The following is a 16,792-nucleotide window of genomic DNA, read 5'->3' as shown; positions in this document are numbered from 1 at the left end:
ATTTTTTCAGTGGAGGCCTCCATGTTCATTTGGCAAGTGAGGACTTGTGCTCAGTGTGCTTGTGGCCCGGAGCTTCTACTCCAGCGCTATCTGCATTGGTCATGGCACAGGAACGACGTTTCATAGACCAGCCACCTCCTTTCTTCCTCACGTTATGTCATAAACCAGTGTCCTTCACTCTGACAGTGTTTGTATCAGCTCATGGATTAAATGAATTAGACCTCTTTTAGTTCTTTGAGTCACAATCCAATGCCTTTTGCTCTCCGCCTCTGTAGCAGATAAATTTTACATACCCTTCATCTGAGGACTGACCTGATAGTTCTTTTCACACTGTTCTTTTTCAACTTCCATAGTTTGGTGGGACTTTTCCCAATGTGATGGGTTTCACCGCAGTGACTGTGACCTATACTTGAGTCTTTTAGGCTGAGTTTGACACCAATGACCCACAATGGTTCATGAATGTTTCTGTTTATTGAGAATAAATCAGAGTTTCTTGGCATTTTAGTGGCCATTTCAGTGCTGGGTCACCCCCAGGGCTCCACTAAGTTGTCTGGGGGGCATTGAGTGTGCTGGGTTGGGCTGCAGCTACAGGGACAAAGACAACAGTTGGCAGTTACTGCCCTGAGACCCTCTTCCCAAGTTCCATCTGCAGCTTCTAGAGGGCTCTGGTCTCCTGCAGGTCCTCTCGGAAAGCTGCCTGTCCCAGACAGGACCTCTGGGGCCTCTGGAGATGGCATGGAATGCTTGTGATCACACAGTGGAGCTTTGCTCCTTGTCATTTATCCTTCAATTAATATGCATTTCCTATTAATATTTATTGTTTCCTGTCTACCTATGTAAAGTACTTATTCTTTTGGGAAGTGAACCATGCTGGTGGGATACGGCTGAGGAGTGTGTCTTGTTTTAGTGAAATTGTATCATGCTTTACTGTTGTTTGTTTTAAAGTAGGAAGCAACGCCCTGTGTTTGTGTGCAGACAGTTCTCTAAGGAAAGCAGGTGAAGGAACGGTGTAAAGGAACTGTAATGTCCAGCTGTAGATTTCAGTGGAGGATTCTGCTGTCGGGAAAAGTGATGCAAGTGCCAGGTGGCATACAGCAGACACGTCAGGCCTGGGGAGGTGAGCAGTCAGGTTGTCTGTACAGTGTCAGGCCTCAAGCAATTGCTTTTCCTGCCTATGCAGATCTCCTTCAGAGACAGTCTGAATCAATATCAAATGGTGAATGATTCCCCAAAAGCAACAAGTTGCACTAATTTAAATCAGAAAACATTTATATTGGGTGCCCTTTAAAGTCTTTCTTTCCTATAGTAAAGAGTACTAAAAGTGTGGAGTAAAGTGTGAGTAAATCCCAGAGGAAGGATTGAGTTCACGCGGAGTAGAGTAAGTTCAAACACACAGTAAAGGGTGGGCAAGCCTGGTGCAAAGTGTAAGTAAAACCTGGAGAAAACTGAGTAAACTCGGAGTCAAGTGTGAGAAACACCCAGAGTAAAGTGTGCGTAGGCCTAGAAGAGAGGGTGTACACACCCAAAATAGGGTATCAGTAAAACCCGGAGAATAGCCTGAGTAAAGCCAGAGGAAAGTGTGAGTAAAGTTGAAGAAAAGTTTGAGGAAACCTTGAGTAAAGTATGAGTCAACAACACTCAAAAAAGAAGTGTGAGTAAACCCGGAGTAAAGTGCGAGTAAGCTTGGACTAAAGTGAGAGGTAAGCCCAAGTGAAGTGTGAGAAAACCCGGAGTAAAGTGTAAGTTAAGACAGAGTAAGGTGTGAGTTAAACACAGAGAAAGGTGTGAGTCCACCCGGAATAGAGCAAGAGTAATCCCTGAGGAAAGAGTCTGCAAGCCTGGTGCAAAGTGTGAGTAAAACCTAGAGAAAACGGTGAGAAGACCAGGCATAAAGTGTGTGTAAACTCCGAGTAAAGTGTGAGAAACACTTGGAGTAAAGTGTGGGTAGGCCCAGAAAAGAGAGCGTACACACCCGGAGTAGGGTGTCAGTAAAACCCTGAGAAAAGTGTGAGTGAAAGGTGAGAAGGGTCCCATAAGTGGAAGTAAAAAGGCAAGAAGGCTTCAAAGTGAATGAGAATAAGGGGAGTGAAGGGAAATAATTAAAGATAGCTTCTAGAAGCAAGAATGTAGAGCTTGTTAGAAAATAAGGGATGTCAGACACTGGGTCTGGGATAGTGAGGGGGTGTAGAAGGCCATACCAATAAGGTCTGAGAACAGCCCGAGGACATTTCACAGAGAGATGATTAGACGTCCACAGAGCAAGAAGAAACCAGTTTGGGGCGATGCCCTCACTTTGGGTCAGAAGTTTACAGGAAGAAAGGGCAGAAGCCTTTGTGAGGAAGTCAAGAAATCTTCATCCCTTGACCCACTACCCACGCACAAGATGAGAGGGTCTGCATGCTAATGAAGTCACGGGATTGTAATGAATATGTATCCGAGTTCCAGGAAAGCTGTTGATGATGTATTAGTTTGGCCTATATCTGTTCCACAAGTATTCCTGATGTGGTGCAAGCTTGGAGGGATGATACCCCCTGCACCAGGGCTTTTGTGCAATTGCCAATAAAAAATAACTTCTCTATATCCTTACAGGCTATAGGGATTGATTTCCACACGTCAAAACCTTCAGTAAAGTTTGAGTAAAACACACACACAAAAAAAGAAGTGTGAGTAAACCCAGAAAGAAGAGTGAGCAAACTTGGCATAAAGTGTGAGGTAAGCCCAAGTCAAGTGTGAGAAAACCCGGAGTAAAGTGTTAGTAAATGAGGACTAAAGTGTGAGTACAACTCAGAGTAAGGTGTGAGTCCACCCAGAGTAGAGCAAGTGCAAACCCAGAGTAAAAAGTGTGCAAGCCTTGTGCAAAGTGTGTGTAAAACCGGTAGAAAGCTGTGAGCAAACCAGGAGTAAAGTGTGACCAAACCCAGAGTCCAGTGTGAGAAACACCTAGAGTAAAGTGTGTGTAGGCCCAGAAGAGAGAGTGTACACACCCAGAGTATGGTGTCAGTAAAACCCAGAGAAAAGTGTGAATAAAACCAGAGTTAAGTGCAGACGTGCGGAATCAAGCTCTGTAACCCAAGTAAGGTTGCAAAGCAGGTACGGTTTATTCAGTGCTGCGCAGACACTGGGTGCAAAGGGGTAGATCCACCTAACTTGCACACCATCCAGAAAAATGGTGCTACAGATATAGGCCAAACAAATGCATAATCAATAGTTTTCCTGGAATTCAGATACATATTCATTACAACCCCGAGAGTTCATTAGCATGCAGACCCTCCCCTCTTGCACGTGCGTTGTGGGTCATGGGATGAAGATTTGTTGTCTTCCTCACAAAAGCTTTTGACTTTTCTTGCTGTAAACTTCTGATCTTTCAGGAGGACATCCCCCCAAACCTGTTTCTTCTTGCCCTGTGGACATCTCATCACCTTCCTGCCAAATGTTCTTGGGTTGTTCTCAAGCCTTATCAGTATGGCCTTCATCCCCTTCACTATCCCAGACCCAGTGTCTGCCATCCTTTATTTCTTTAACAATCTCTACATTCTTGCTTCTATAAGCTATCTCTAACTACCCCTATCCTCAGTCCCTGTGAAGCCCTTTTCTCACCTTCTACTCTTTTACTGTGGGGCCCTTTTCTCACCCTTCAAACAAGGTGAGAGAACAAAACTGAAATACAAACACAGCAAATCACTTTAATTACAGTAAATAGGTAAGGAATATGAAGGATGTGAAATCCTAACTGACTGTGAGCAGATTTCTGTCTTGGAAATGATTTAAATTATGTAAACTATTAGTCAAATGTGTTGTGGGTTAGGCGTTGTTTCAATTAATATATTAAGGTGAAAGGGACGCTGAATTCATCAGCTGTTCCAAAGTTTGCAGGAAAAAGCCTGCATTTGATATGTAGCCATAAACACTCACAGTTTATTGTCACTGGGTTTTAAGCAAGGAAAGAAGAAAGCACCTTTTCCCTCAACCCAGGAATTGTTGAGTTGTGTTTTCTCCCCTGTCCTGTTGAGGAGGGGCACCTGGGAGCCAGGCAAGGTGAGCACAGCGCAGCTGGGTGCTGAGTTCCAGGGTGATTTTGGGGTCCCAGCCCCGCAGCATGAGGCTCCATATGCCTTCCCCTCTGCAGAATAGCCCTCCCCCACCGCCCCACAGGGAGCTCAGTGCAGGCACTGTGTGGGGCAGCATGCGTGCAGTGGTACAGAGATGTGCCCCCAGCATAGCCCCTGTCAGCATGCACTGACCTTCTGCTCCAGCAGCCTCCCCCACAGGCTGTTCCCTGCCCAGCTCCAACATATCCTATACAGCTCACAGCCATCCCTGTTCTGAGCTCCGTTGAGCTCTGGGCTGGGAGAGGGTGCGGCCAGGCTGCCCACTCCCCAGTGAAGGCACTGAGCCCAGGGAGAATGTGGAATGGTCCCATTTCAGCCCTCAGCCCTCAGCAGATTACAGTGAAAAGTGCTGCTGGAAATCACTGGCATGAGGTCTGGATCTGCTGCTAGCTTCCTTGGGCAGTGTCTCCTTTCTGTTCACACAACAGGAAGCTTTGCTGGATCTGTGCCCTGAGGCACCCTGCTTCATGGCCCCACAGGCATGGGGTGGTCTCCAGGGCTCCAGGATCACCTCTGCCAGCTCCCTCCTCTTGTGGGCTCTCAGAGGCTGACGTCCTTGCATGGACTGAGCAGAGGGATTACCCTTTGAATGGTCACAACCAGACTCTGATGTTCCATCTGTCCCCCAGCACACTCATCTTGTACCACGGTTGACTTTGGGGTAATGGCCAGCTTGAGGGTTGGGAGACTGTCACAAGGACTTCTGCCTGGGACAGAGACTGAGCAACAGCAGCAAGGTCATGGGGTCCTGGTCGTACTTGATTCTTCAGGGAGATTTTATGAGCACATCAACTCCCATCAGACTCCATCCCTCCTCTGATCTGATCTGATGATGACACTGTGCTGGCCATGCTGATCAGAGTGGGCAGCAGACCCAGGTCGACAGGGATGAGTGCTGATAAATCCTCTTCCTAAGAGTCTGCGGGTGTGCAAAATGCTTGGAATGACAATGGAACATTTCCAAAGGCACTGTGTGTGCACAGGTATGCCTGAGGAATCTTCCTTCAGCCTCCTGTCCTGGATCTGCTGCATCCCCACTGCCTCCACAGTGCCTGCTGGCATCTCATTTGCCTACAGATACAGAAAGATAACACAGAGGCTGTGGTAGAGTCAGCACTGACCCAGAGTTCATATGGGCTCCAGGAGAAAGAGAGCACAGTGATGCCTCAGTACAAGTGGAAGGAAGCCAAACACTTGTATAGGACCATGATAACCACTACTGATACTCACACACACACACACGAACAGCAGAGAAAAACGTATCTATTAATATAAATAAATATTATAAACATTAAAAATCATAATGTAGGCCTGTTACTGGACAGACTTAGAATTATTTGTAGAGACAGATGAGAAGTTTATCCCTGGTGGATGTGGGAATACAAGATAGACTATTTAGAGCAGAAGTGGTGGAGCAAGACAAGCAGCATGAAAAAGCAAGGCTGAGAACACAGGATATATCTAGAAGAAAAGTAAAAGGAATGGTGCACAGCTCTGATTGGGTTACTGCCTGTCTGCACGGAAAAGGAATGTTTGTGGAATACATTGTCAACATGAAAAGGCAAATGGGAAAGTTGTAAAGGCTGATAGGAAAGGTAAAAAAGGAAACTTGTGAGTGTATATAAGTGATGTGAGAACCTGTAAAAAACAATTTGTATCATTCACATTAGAGTCTGAGCCTGTTTGCCATAGATGGAATTTGTCCATGACATCATTTTCCTCACTGCATCCTTGAGCTCCTGGTTCCTCATGCTGTAGATGTGGGGGTTCAGTGTTGGAGGCACCACTGAGTACAGAAATGACACCACCAGGTTCAGTGAAAGGGACAACAGAGAGGGTGACTTCAGGTAGGCAAAAAAATCAGTGCTGAGAAAGAGGGAGACCACGGCCAGGTGAGGGAGGCACGTGGAGAAGGCTTTGTGCCGTCCCTGCTCAGAGGGCATCCTCAGCAAAGCCCTGAAGATCTGCACATAGGACACAACAATGCATATAAAACAACCAAAAAAGGCAAGAACACTAAGGACAGTAAGTCCAATTTCCCTGAGGTAGTCTGATTCTGAGCAGGAGAGCTTGAGGATCTGGGGGATTTCACAGAAGAACTGATCCACTACACTGCCTTGGCAGAGAGGCAGTGAAAATGAATTGGCAGTGTGCAGCAGAGCAAAAAGAACCCCAGTGCCCCAGGCAGCTGCTGCCATGGTGGCACAAGCTCTGCTGTCCATCAAGGTCCCGTAGTGCAGGGGCTTGCAGATGGCAACGTAGCGGTCATAGGACATGATGGTGAGAATGCAATACCCTGCTGAAAACAAAAACAAAAAGAAAAAGACCTGAGCAGCACATCCAGCATAGGAGATGTGCCTGGTGTCCCAGAGGGCATTGGCCATGGCTTTGGGGAGAGTGGTGGAAATGCAGCCCAGGTCGAGGAGGGCGAGGTTGAGGAGGAAGAAGTCCATGGGGGTGTGCAGGTGGTGGTGGCAGGCTACGGCTGTGCTGATGCGGCCGTTGCCCAGGAGGGCAGCCAGGTAGATGCCCAGCAGGAGCCAGAAGTGCAGGAGCTGCAGCTGCCGCGTGTCTGCCAGCGCCAGCAGGAGGAACTCGCTGATGGAGCTGCTGTTGGGCATCTGCTGCCTCTTGCCACAAGAACCTGTCCAAGGAGTACAAAAGTTAAAGACAGAGATTTCAGTGTGGAAAATTTTCAGTTAACCCCAGTTATGTGAGCCACATTTCTTGACGTTGAGTTTTGTCTTGAGGGCTTCTGCACTTTTTCTCTCCAGGAAGCAGTCTTGTCCCCATAGGGACAGGGAAATGTGGTCGTGTAGGGAAAGGTTTTCTTTCCAAAATGTATCACATGGAGTAAATTCTAATAGAGAAGTGCTTGTCAGCATCTGTGGACTCAAAGCCAGAAATATGTGGGTTACAAATGGAAGTTGCAGTGATAGTTTTTTCTGCACTCCATCCTCTCACTCAGTGTGTCCATGGAGGGTTTGCTGAATTGAGAAATTCGGAGCACTTCTGCTGTACTCAGTATGAATGCCTATGAGACCTGAGAGGCAAAAGGATTCATGTCTGCTTAGTGTGGAGAAAGGGCAGCTGGTTGGGCTTGTTTCTAATTGTTCTGAGCTTGTCAGTTTTGAAGAGGGAGATGGATTACACTCCCAGAACACTGTGAAAAGAAGGCAGACCCAGCTGAGAGCAGAGGAATCCACTGCCCATCACGGAATATTGCAAAGGAAACCTAACATTCATTCCCTGCTGCAGCAGGGAAGACCTCATCTGGAACAGCTCTTATTCTATGATAAAGAAACATAGAGTGTATGCAGCCTGATCTGCACTGGGATGTGCCAGATTTGGTGATCCCTCTTGGAAAAGTGTTTGCATTACCTATGGTGAGAGACTTACTCTGTCAATGGCTGAAAGCAATGCTCCTGCAGTGAGGTCGCAGCCTGCTCACACCCCACACATCCTGTAATCCCTCTCTCCTTTCTCTTCTATCTTCATGTCACCTCAGAACGTGCTGCTAGTACTGATGCAGAGTACACGGGAGCTGCTCTTAGTCAGAGCTGTGTCTCTGCAGCACTGCCCACTTGTAGGAGCTCCCTGTGTCCCAGGAGCCCAGACCAGCTCAGCAGCAGAGGATGTGATTTCTATCCTCCCGATGATCTCTCCTGAGATGTCCCTGGGTCTCTGTGGCCAACAGCTCCTAAAAGACAGCAGTGTCATGATTGTACTCTGAAATCTGCTGCATTAACCACCAAATGCCCACTGGACAAGGACCAATTCCAGACATACGGTTAGCCCTTCAGTGAGTGTTGCTGTATCAAAAAGTGCACACAGGCAAGGACAGGGAGGGGTGGACTTGCCCTGGGCAGGGCAGTGATCCAGCTGAGGTAGTGCTGGCATCTCATCCCTAGATGGAAACTCTATGGTGGAAATGGGTTTGGGATTTCTCTGGTTCAGTTCAGATATGCACAAAGAGTTGCCTGCATGTGAGCTCCTGCTCTGAGTCCTTGGTCCTCCAGTGGAGAGTCAGTTGCTCACACACAGACCCTGGGTGATGACCAAGGTGCCTGCGATGCTCCTGGATGTGTGCTAGTGCTTGTGAAGTGTGTGGGAAATCCCTGAGACAGACACCTCCTTCCTGAGCATCAGCTGAGGGCCAGAGAGGGGTTAGAGCTATTCTTGGCCATCCTAAATGACAACAGACCACTGCGTTTAGGGCACTGGAGTATGTCTTTTTTACTCATCTCCGTGGAGCAGGCAGAGTTATTCAGCTGACTAAATGGATGAGCTCACAAAAGAAGAGGCAGATCTTCCTCTGTTCTCCATCTGTTGCCTATTCTGGAGCTCAAGGCACTACAGAGCTGACGCACATCTTTGTTCTTCGTCTGAAGAAGCCTCAGTTTTCTATGTGCTCTCATGTGAATGACATCAGAAGCAGCCTAGTGTCATGCCAGTTCCCTGGGCTGTCCAGCACACTCACATGCAGCTGCAAATGCAGCACAGGGCCTTCAGGAAAGACATGTCCAGGAGTATCCATGCTGCTTGGATAACTTAGCTACCCATAATGGGTCCAATGATTATGTGCCACCTTCATAGATACCATGGATGCACTGAATCCAATAATGCCTCCTGAATAGGATGTTTTCTTATGTGATTTTACACTGATGAGAACACCAGTATGTGCTGGGCTACATAGCTTTGTACACTTGCAGGCCTGAGCTCTTGTTTGGATCACAGGAACACAACTGGACTGTAGCATGAGTCTTCATGATAGATGGGAGAGGAGACAAAAAAGAGCAACTGCCCTCTGTGGGTGTGCCCTGAGCTCTTCCTTGGGATGGCAGAGCAGCCAGGTGAGAGTGAATGGCAATGGCAAATAGAGGAGACCAACAGTGTCTGTTCCTGGCTTCCTGATCATGAGGAGGAAGTGGAAGGTGCCCAATGCAGACAGATAGGAGCCTGATGTTTCAGGCCCTTGTCCCCTTTGGGGGCCTTTTCCACTGCAGTATCTGCTGCAGGGACAGCACAGCAGGGCATACAAGATCCAGGATATCCCTGGAGAGCACAGCTGACAGTTTGTTCACCAAGCCTTAGAGAAACCAAAGAGGAGAGGTGCTCTGCTGCATCTCATACTCACTGACAAGGAAGGGCTGGTGGAGAATTTGAAGGTCCAAGTGAACCTGGTCTGCAGTGGCCATGGGATGGTGGAGCTGTGGAGTCTGAAGGGAGGGCAAAAGTCAAGTTCACACCTTGGGTTTCAGGAGAGCACACCTTGGCTTCTTCAAGTGTCTGTGGTGCCCAGTACAGAAAGAATGCAGATATAGGAATTGGAAACAAGAAGTGGTCAGCTGGGAGCAATGCAGAGTGTTTGTCCTAGTGTACCTGCTGAGATTAGTTTAGAAAGTCTAAAGCTCACACAGAGTTGAACCTGCCCAGGCATATCAAAGACAGAAGGGCTTTTAGAAATATATACACAACAAAAGGAAATCTAGGGTGAATGTGAGCTCACAGTGAAATGGGGCATGCTACCTGGCATGAAGGGCGTGAAGCCTCCTGTGCTGCATGTGACCTTCTAAAACAAGGTCTGAGAACGTGAGAAGATCTCAGTACCACAGTGTGACTCAATTAGTGGAAACACTGAGAGCTGCCATGGACAATTCTCAGCAGGGAAATTCTGGGGAGTGCCAGGCTCTGTTCAAAGCAGAGATGGATTTTCTCTTATTTTTGAAGCTGTAAGTCTGAAAGATGTTCCTGTCAATAAAACTGAAGCAATTGAACTAAATTGAATTGAATTGAATTGAATTGGATGGATTGAAGACCAAGATGGAAATCAGTGAAAATGAGTTAACACACCTCTCAAGTTCTGAAATACTCATGAGATCTGTTTTTTTTTCTAAGTTGAAAATTCAAGAGTTCTAGGGGATTTTGTGTCCTTTCTATTTTATTCAAAAAAGAACAACATTTTGCAGAACTGTGTTAGCAGGAAACACATGCCTTCAGATACGGGGACACAGACTGTGTTTCATTGTTCATCATGAAGGAATTCTGTTTGTTGGAAAAAAGAGAAATCTTTCATTGCCCATGTGCAGCTGGTTCTCTGAGGAATTGGTGCCAGTGCCAATGCCCTGTGACCAATGCCCAGCGTCCACCGCTGCTCTACCCTGCTGTGTATTTGATGTCCCTCATCCTCCAGCTGTCTCCAGCTCTCCTAAATCAATGACCATGATTCAGGACAAGTTTTCAGCAGGCCATCTGGACACATGCTCTTCCCACTGCTTTACAATCTTTTCCTTCCCTTGCTCTTTGTTCACTCAGATACCTCCCAACTATCTGGCTGATCTGTGAACTTCAGGGAGATTATTGGAACTTGCAACATTTCTGCAAAGTCTGATGGACTCCTTGATCAACTACTTAACTGTGATTCTATCTATGCCTTCCTATCTCTGCCTAACATATTTCTTGCACAAATATTCCCAAGACAAACCTCATTAGGTGTGGCTTGGACAAGGCATGCAGTTGATTACATTGCTCTACAGTTCGTTCAATTGCATCATGTTTACAATTGTTGGGAAAAAAAAAAAAAAGAGAGAGAAATCTTTCATTACCCATGTGCAGCTGGTTCTCTGAGGAAAGCCAGTGGGAGATGGTGCAAACAAGGTTTAGCACTGAGCGGGTGACTGCAGAGGAGAAAAGTGATGTGAGGAAAACTGATGCAAGTCCCATGGGGCCAATGGGAGTAGAAATGGGGTGAGGTAGCTGCAGAGGACATTTGTCCACACAGTGACGAGGCAAAGGTCGTTAGGGGACATCCTGGATCAATATCATTTACAAAGTGCTGCTTCATCTTCTTGTTTAAACCCAACTATAAATAAATAAATAAATAGTCTTCATAAATACCCATCTTTCTCTTCAAATTTTAACTCTCTCCCGACACCTGTCCAGTTTGCTGCACAAGTTCTGAACACCTGAAGAAGATGACAGGAAGGCACAAGGCACAGGAAGGCTCTTCAGGTTGTAATGGGTCCCACGGGGCATTTGCTGCTGAGTCCATCAACCTCCAGTGCACAGAGAAGATTGCATGAAGTGCTCAAGAAGACAAAGTCTGAAGGAACAGTGAAGTTTCCTGGAGTATTAATGGGCCCCACTGAGGACCATTCACAAGCCAGCTTCCCCAGGGACTTGTTAGAGCAGATAATTGGAAGCCATGATTGCAGGCAGACCAAGGCACTGGGATGGTGGCTGTGATGCTGAGCAAAGCCTCCTTTGTCTTGTGAAGCAGAAAGGCCAAGGCCTGATCCCCAGAGCCTTGGCAGGGAGATCGTGTCCCTCCTGCTGGCTCAGGGCCCTTCCTGGGGCAGTGGGATGGAGGTTTGTCTGATGTCACATGGAAGACTGTGGGACAGCAGCTGCCACTCTGCATGGGGTGCAGGGATACCATGAGGCCCAAATCCCATATGAGCAGCGTGTCTCATGCCAGGATGTGGGATGTGAGAATGGCCCAGTCTGAACAAGCATTCAATCCCAATGAAACTTTGAACTTCAGATCACTCAGTTCTAGTGCCCTCCTTTAGATAGTATCCCATAGTTGTATGTCCTTTATGTTCTTTATGTTCTGACCCATTCTCCAGCGGCTTATCCATCAAATTATGTTTCTGTGTAGCCCTGTGCAGAACATTTTGCCCAGAAGGATACTGTGAGAAATAGTCAAACTATTCTCTCTATACTCTATTGAAATCTTAAAGGATAACCTCAACTGGCTTCTCTTGGTCAACTCAGTGGGTGATGCTGTCATAAAGGGACATTAAGTTAAACAGGACCTTCCCCTCATGAGCTTGTGTTGGGTGTGACCAACGAGAGAATTATCCTTCAGGTGTTTTTAAGTAACTCTTAGCACCATTTTCTCCATAAATTTACCAGGCACTGAAGTGAGAATGACAGTTCTGTAATTACTGATGTCCTCTTACTTCCTCATGTTTAAAATAAGGACAATGTTTGCCATCTTTCTCTGTATGGGATCTGACATTACCCTAAACTACTTCTGATGCCATCCACATGAGAGCTCAGAGCAAACTAATAAGGAGTCATGAGTGAAATAATGTAGATGTTTCATAGCTTTGTAATGCCTTCAACTCCAGACTATGCCACAGATGGAGCAGAGAGGAAGGTCTGTCTGTTCTTTTGTGAGCATCCATTTGGTCAGCAAAATAACACAACATGCTCCATGGGGACAGGTGCAAAAGGCACAGTGGGTGCCCCAAGCACAGGGCTGTGGTGGCATTTAGGATGGCCAAGAATACCTCCCTTCTGGCCCTCAGCTGATGCTCAGGAAGGAGCTGTCTGTCTCACAGATTTTCCACCACAGTTTACAAGCACGAGCACACAGCTAGGATCACTTCAGGCACCTTGGTCATCCCTGAGTGTCTATGTGTGAGCAGTGCAGTCCCTGTTAAATAAAGAGCAAGGATTCAGATGAGGGGCTCACACACAGACACCTCACTGTGTACATCTGAACTCAGCTAAGAGGACTCCCTGCTCTCACGGTTCTGTGAGGAACTGATCCCATTTCAGCCTCAGGTTTTCCATCAGCGGATGAGATGAATAACTCTAGGGTTAGGATGAGAGGGTCTGATATTAACAGGACATATGGAAATGGCTTTAAAATAAAAAGGGGTGACTAAGGTTTGATATTGGAAAGGCATTTTTTACACACAGGCACTGGAAAATGTTGCCAAGAGTAGTTGTGGAGGCCCATACCTGCAGGCATTCAAGGTCAGGTTGGTTGGGATCCTGGGCAGCCTGTTCTGGTAGATGGCAACCCTTTCCATGGCTGGGGGGCTAGAACTAGGTGATTTTTCAAGTCTCCTCCACACTATGCTGTTCTATGATTCTGTAATGTTATGACTTAGAACTTTTTAGCGGCTGTTTCCAGATTTGGCATTTGCTTCTCTCATGGTCAAACATCTTTTTCTAGGAACAACCATGCTTGTGGAATCCAGTGGACATGTGGTAATTAACTGAGCTGACTGTGTAGGACGTTCTGCAGTGATGACCCTGCTGTCCCTGAGGAGATGTCATCTCTGGAGACCAATGGAGGTCTCCATGGAGAGAAGGAAATCCCATCCTATGCTGCTGAGCTGGGCCAGGCTCCTGGGACACAGGGATCTCATACAAGTGGGCAGCACTGCAGAGGAACAACTCCTCTGCACAGCACAGCCAAGCAAGGTTAGGGGCATGATCTGCAGGTAACAGAGAGAGGAGAGAAGAAAGAGAGCTTACACGGTGTGGCACATTAGCAGACTGTGTGCTCACGGAAGAAGCATTTCTCACAGCCCTTGACAAGGTAAGTCTCTGGCTGCAGCAAATGAAGAGGCTTTTCCTGCAGGGATCACTAAATTTGGGACATCCCAGTGCAGCTCAGGCTGCATAAACTGTTTCTTTATTATGGATAAAGAACTGCTCCAGCTGAGGGTTTCCATGCTGCAGGATCAGAGCACAGCCCAGGGGCTGCAGCCGGGTGCCCAGGGCTGTCCTGCAGAGCAGGTCCCTGCTGTGCCTCAGGGGCTGTGTGCCAGGGCAGGGACTCTGCTGCCTGCCAGGCTCAGCACTGAGCACTCAGCACTCAGCATTCAACCTGCCAAGGGAGCTGCCCAGGGTGCTGCGGGGTGATGTGTGGGGGAAGGAGCCCCCCAGAAGGGCAGGGCAGGGCAGGGGCCTTCTGCTGCCACAGCTGCTGCCTGGGGCAACGGGATCACGGCTTCTTTGCATCCCAGAGAGTTTCCAAGGGCACTTTGCAAGAGCAGAGACAAGACAGGGATTTTCCCATACCTGTCCTTAGGGAAAGATAATGAGTTGGACACAGAATTCTGAAAGGAGTTGTGAAATATGAACACATCTCTGAGAATCCTAAACTATCTGTTTCTCAGTCTGCAGTTATATGAATAACCTCCCCATGTGCTTTCAGCCTCTTTTCTCCCAAAGGACAGCACCAGCTGAAATTATCGTAATTCTCTGCAGACATGTATAAAGCACTTATCCTGAAAACAGGCAGCTTTCTCTAACAGAAAGTGAAGTGCATAGAGTTTGGGATGGGCACTCTGAGTGCAGAAGGGGTAAAGACATGAGACATGGAAATCACTTGTAAGAGTAAAATATCCTGGCAGCTGAGATATGATTAGGGAATGAGAGGAAAGTAAGAGCTCTTTCAGCTTCTACTTCTTAAGGTGCAGTAAAGCTCATTAAAATAAACTCACGCTATGGAGATAAATGAACATTTTCCATACACATAGAAAAACTTCTATATAATGGTGGGAAGAGTTTCTGTGTGAATGGTCTTGACTTGTCATTATTTTCTGCACTGTGAACAGGACTCCAGGCCCAGGAACTGCAGATGCCCAACAGCAGCTCCATCAATGAGTTCCTCCTGCTGGCGTTGGCAGACACGCGGCAGCTGCAGATCCTGCACTTCTGGCTCTTGCTGGGCATCTACCTGGCTGCCCTCCTGGGCAACGGCCGCATCAGCACAGCCGTAGCCTGCCACCACCGCCTGCACACCCCCATGGACTTCTTCCTCCTCAACCTCGCCCTCCTCGACCTGGGCTGCATCTCCACCACTCTCCCCAAAGCCATGGCCAGTGCCCTCTGGGACATCAGGCACATTTCCTATGCTGGATGCACTGCTCAGGTCTTTTTTTCTTTCTCTTCTTCATCTCAGCAGAATATTGCATTCTCACCATCATGTCCTATGACCGCTACGTTGCCATCTGCAAGCCCCTGCACTACGGGACCTTGATGGACAGCAGAGCTTGTGCCACCATGGCAGCAGCTGCCTGGGGCACTGGGGTCCTTAATTCCCTGCTGCACACTGCCAATACATTTTCACTGCCTCTTTGCCAAGGCAGTGCAGTGGATCAGTTCTTCTGTGAAATCCCCCAGTTTCTCAAGCTCTCCTGCTCAGAATCCTACCTCAAAGAAATTTGTCTTCTTGTGATCAGTGCCTCTTTAGCATCTGGGTGCTTTGTATTCATTGTTTTGTCCTATGTGCAGATCTTCAGGGCCGTGCTGAGGATGCCCTCTGAGCAGGGACGGCACAAAGCCTTCTCCAAGTGCCTCCCTCACCTGGCCATGGTCTCCCTGTTTCTCAGCACTGCTTTTTTTGCCCATCTGAGGCCTGCCTCCCTCTCCTCCCCATCCCTGGACCTGGTAGTGTCATTTCTGTACTCGGTGGTGCCTCCAGCAGTGAACCCCCTCGTCTACAGCATGAAGAACCAGGAGCTCAGGGATGCAGTGAGGAAAATGATGTCATGGTCACATTTCAGTGGGGATAAATTTATCCTCTGTCATAACAAATGATTCCCAGTCTGTCCCCTAACACACCTATGTTATTTTTTTTTAATGTTTAAAATACTTAATTATATTAATAGATACATTTTTCTTTGCTGTTCATATATATGCGTAATTATCATTAGTGTTTATTGTGTTCCTAAACATGTGTTTGGATTCCAATCACTTCTCTGAGGCATCACCCTGCTCTCTTTCTCCTGGAGCCCACAGGAACTCGGGGTCAGTGCTGACTCTCTCACAGCCTCTGTGTTCCATCTCTGTATCTGCAGGCAAATGAGAGGCCAGCAGGTTTGGTGGTCATGATATGGGCTGGATTAACAAAAGGATCAATGTATTAGTATAAGGATCAATATATTACATTAGCAGAACGAATCAGTGTGTACTCATCTTAAATGTTACCAGTTTAGCTTTGCTTCGTGTGTGAACAGCCCTGTTTTTATCACTTCTGTTTCACAGAAGCACTGCAATCACATTTGTTTGCCTCCGCCAGGTGCAAGGACTTGTTCTTGAGTTTGGTATGAACTGTTGGCAGTTATAGTGCACCAAGACAGAAAGCTGCTGATTGTGCAAAACAAGCAATGGAAATTTGCCAAACTGGGGGAAAGGAGCTAAAAGGTGAGCCAGGGCGCACCATGATGAAGAGGAAGATGAAACAAAGGGGAGGAAGTAGGTGCTGTGAGAAGGAGGACGTGCGGTGTCAGGGGCTGTGCTGGGAGCCCATCTCTGTACCACTGCACGCATGCTGCCCCACACAGTGCCTGCACTGAGCTGCCAGGGGCTGCCTGTGGGGTGGTGGGGCCGGGCTGTCCTGCAGAGGGGAAGGCACACGGAGCCTCCTGCTGCAGGGCTGGGACCCCAAAATCAGCCTGGAACTCAGCGCCCAGCTGTGCTGTGCTCACCTTGCCTGGCTCCCAGGTGCCTCCTATGCTGCTCTGTCACTGCCCCTCCCCTACAGGATGGGAGAGAAAACACAATTCAACAATTCCTGGTTTGAGGGAAAAGGTGCTTTATTCTTTCCTTGCTTAAAACCCATGAGAACAAATTGTGTGTATTAATGGCTACATATCAAATGCAATGTTTTCTGCACACTTTGGAACAGCTATTGCATTTAGCGTCCTTTCCACCTTAATATATTATTTGAAACCATACGTAACCCACAACACATGACTAATTGTTTATATAATTTAAATGATTTCCAACACAGAAATCTGCTCACAGTCAGTTAGGATTTCACATCCCTCTTGTTCCTTTACCTACTTACTCTAATTAAAATGATATGCCACTTTTGTATTTCTCTGTCCTCTCACATCCTGAGCTTTCTTTTTCTTTTCTTTTCTTTTCTT

General features: G+C 47.3%; 1 protein-coding gene across 1 annotated transcript; it reads left to right on the top strand.

Moving 5' to 3' along the window:
* Positions 1–14,843: 14,843 nt before the first annotated feature.
* On the top strand, positions 14,844–15,458 carry LOC149911952 (olfactory receptor 14J1-like). The gene has a single exon (XM_090132986.1). The coding sequence runs from the start codon at positions 14,844–14,846 to the stop codon at positions 15,456–15,458; it is 615 nt and encodes a 204-aa protein (XP_089989112.1).
* Positions 15,459–16,792: the final 1,334 nt, after the last annotated feature.

This window comes from Phasianus colchicus, unplaced genomic scaffold (assembly GCF_987193195.1).
Source record: "Phasianus colchicus unplaced genomic scaffold, bPhaCol1.hap1.1 HAP1_SCAFFOLD_49, whole genome shotgun sequence".
NCBI classification, from domain to species: domain Eukaryota; kingdom Metazoa; phylum Chordata; class Aves; order Galliformes; family Phasianidae; genus Phasianus; species Phasianus colchicus.
Note: the sequence above shows the minus strand (reverse complement) of the source record. Positions and strands in the feature narration are given on the sequence as shown.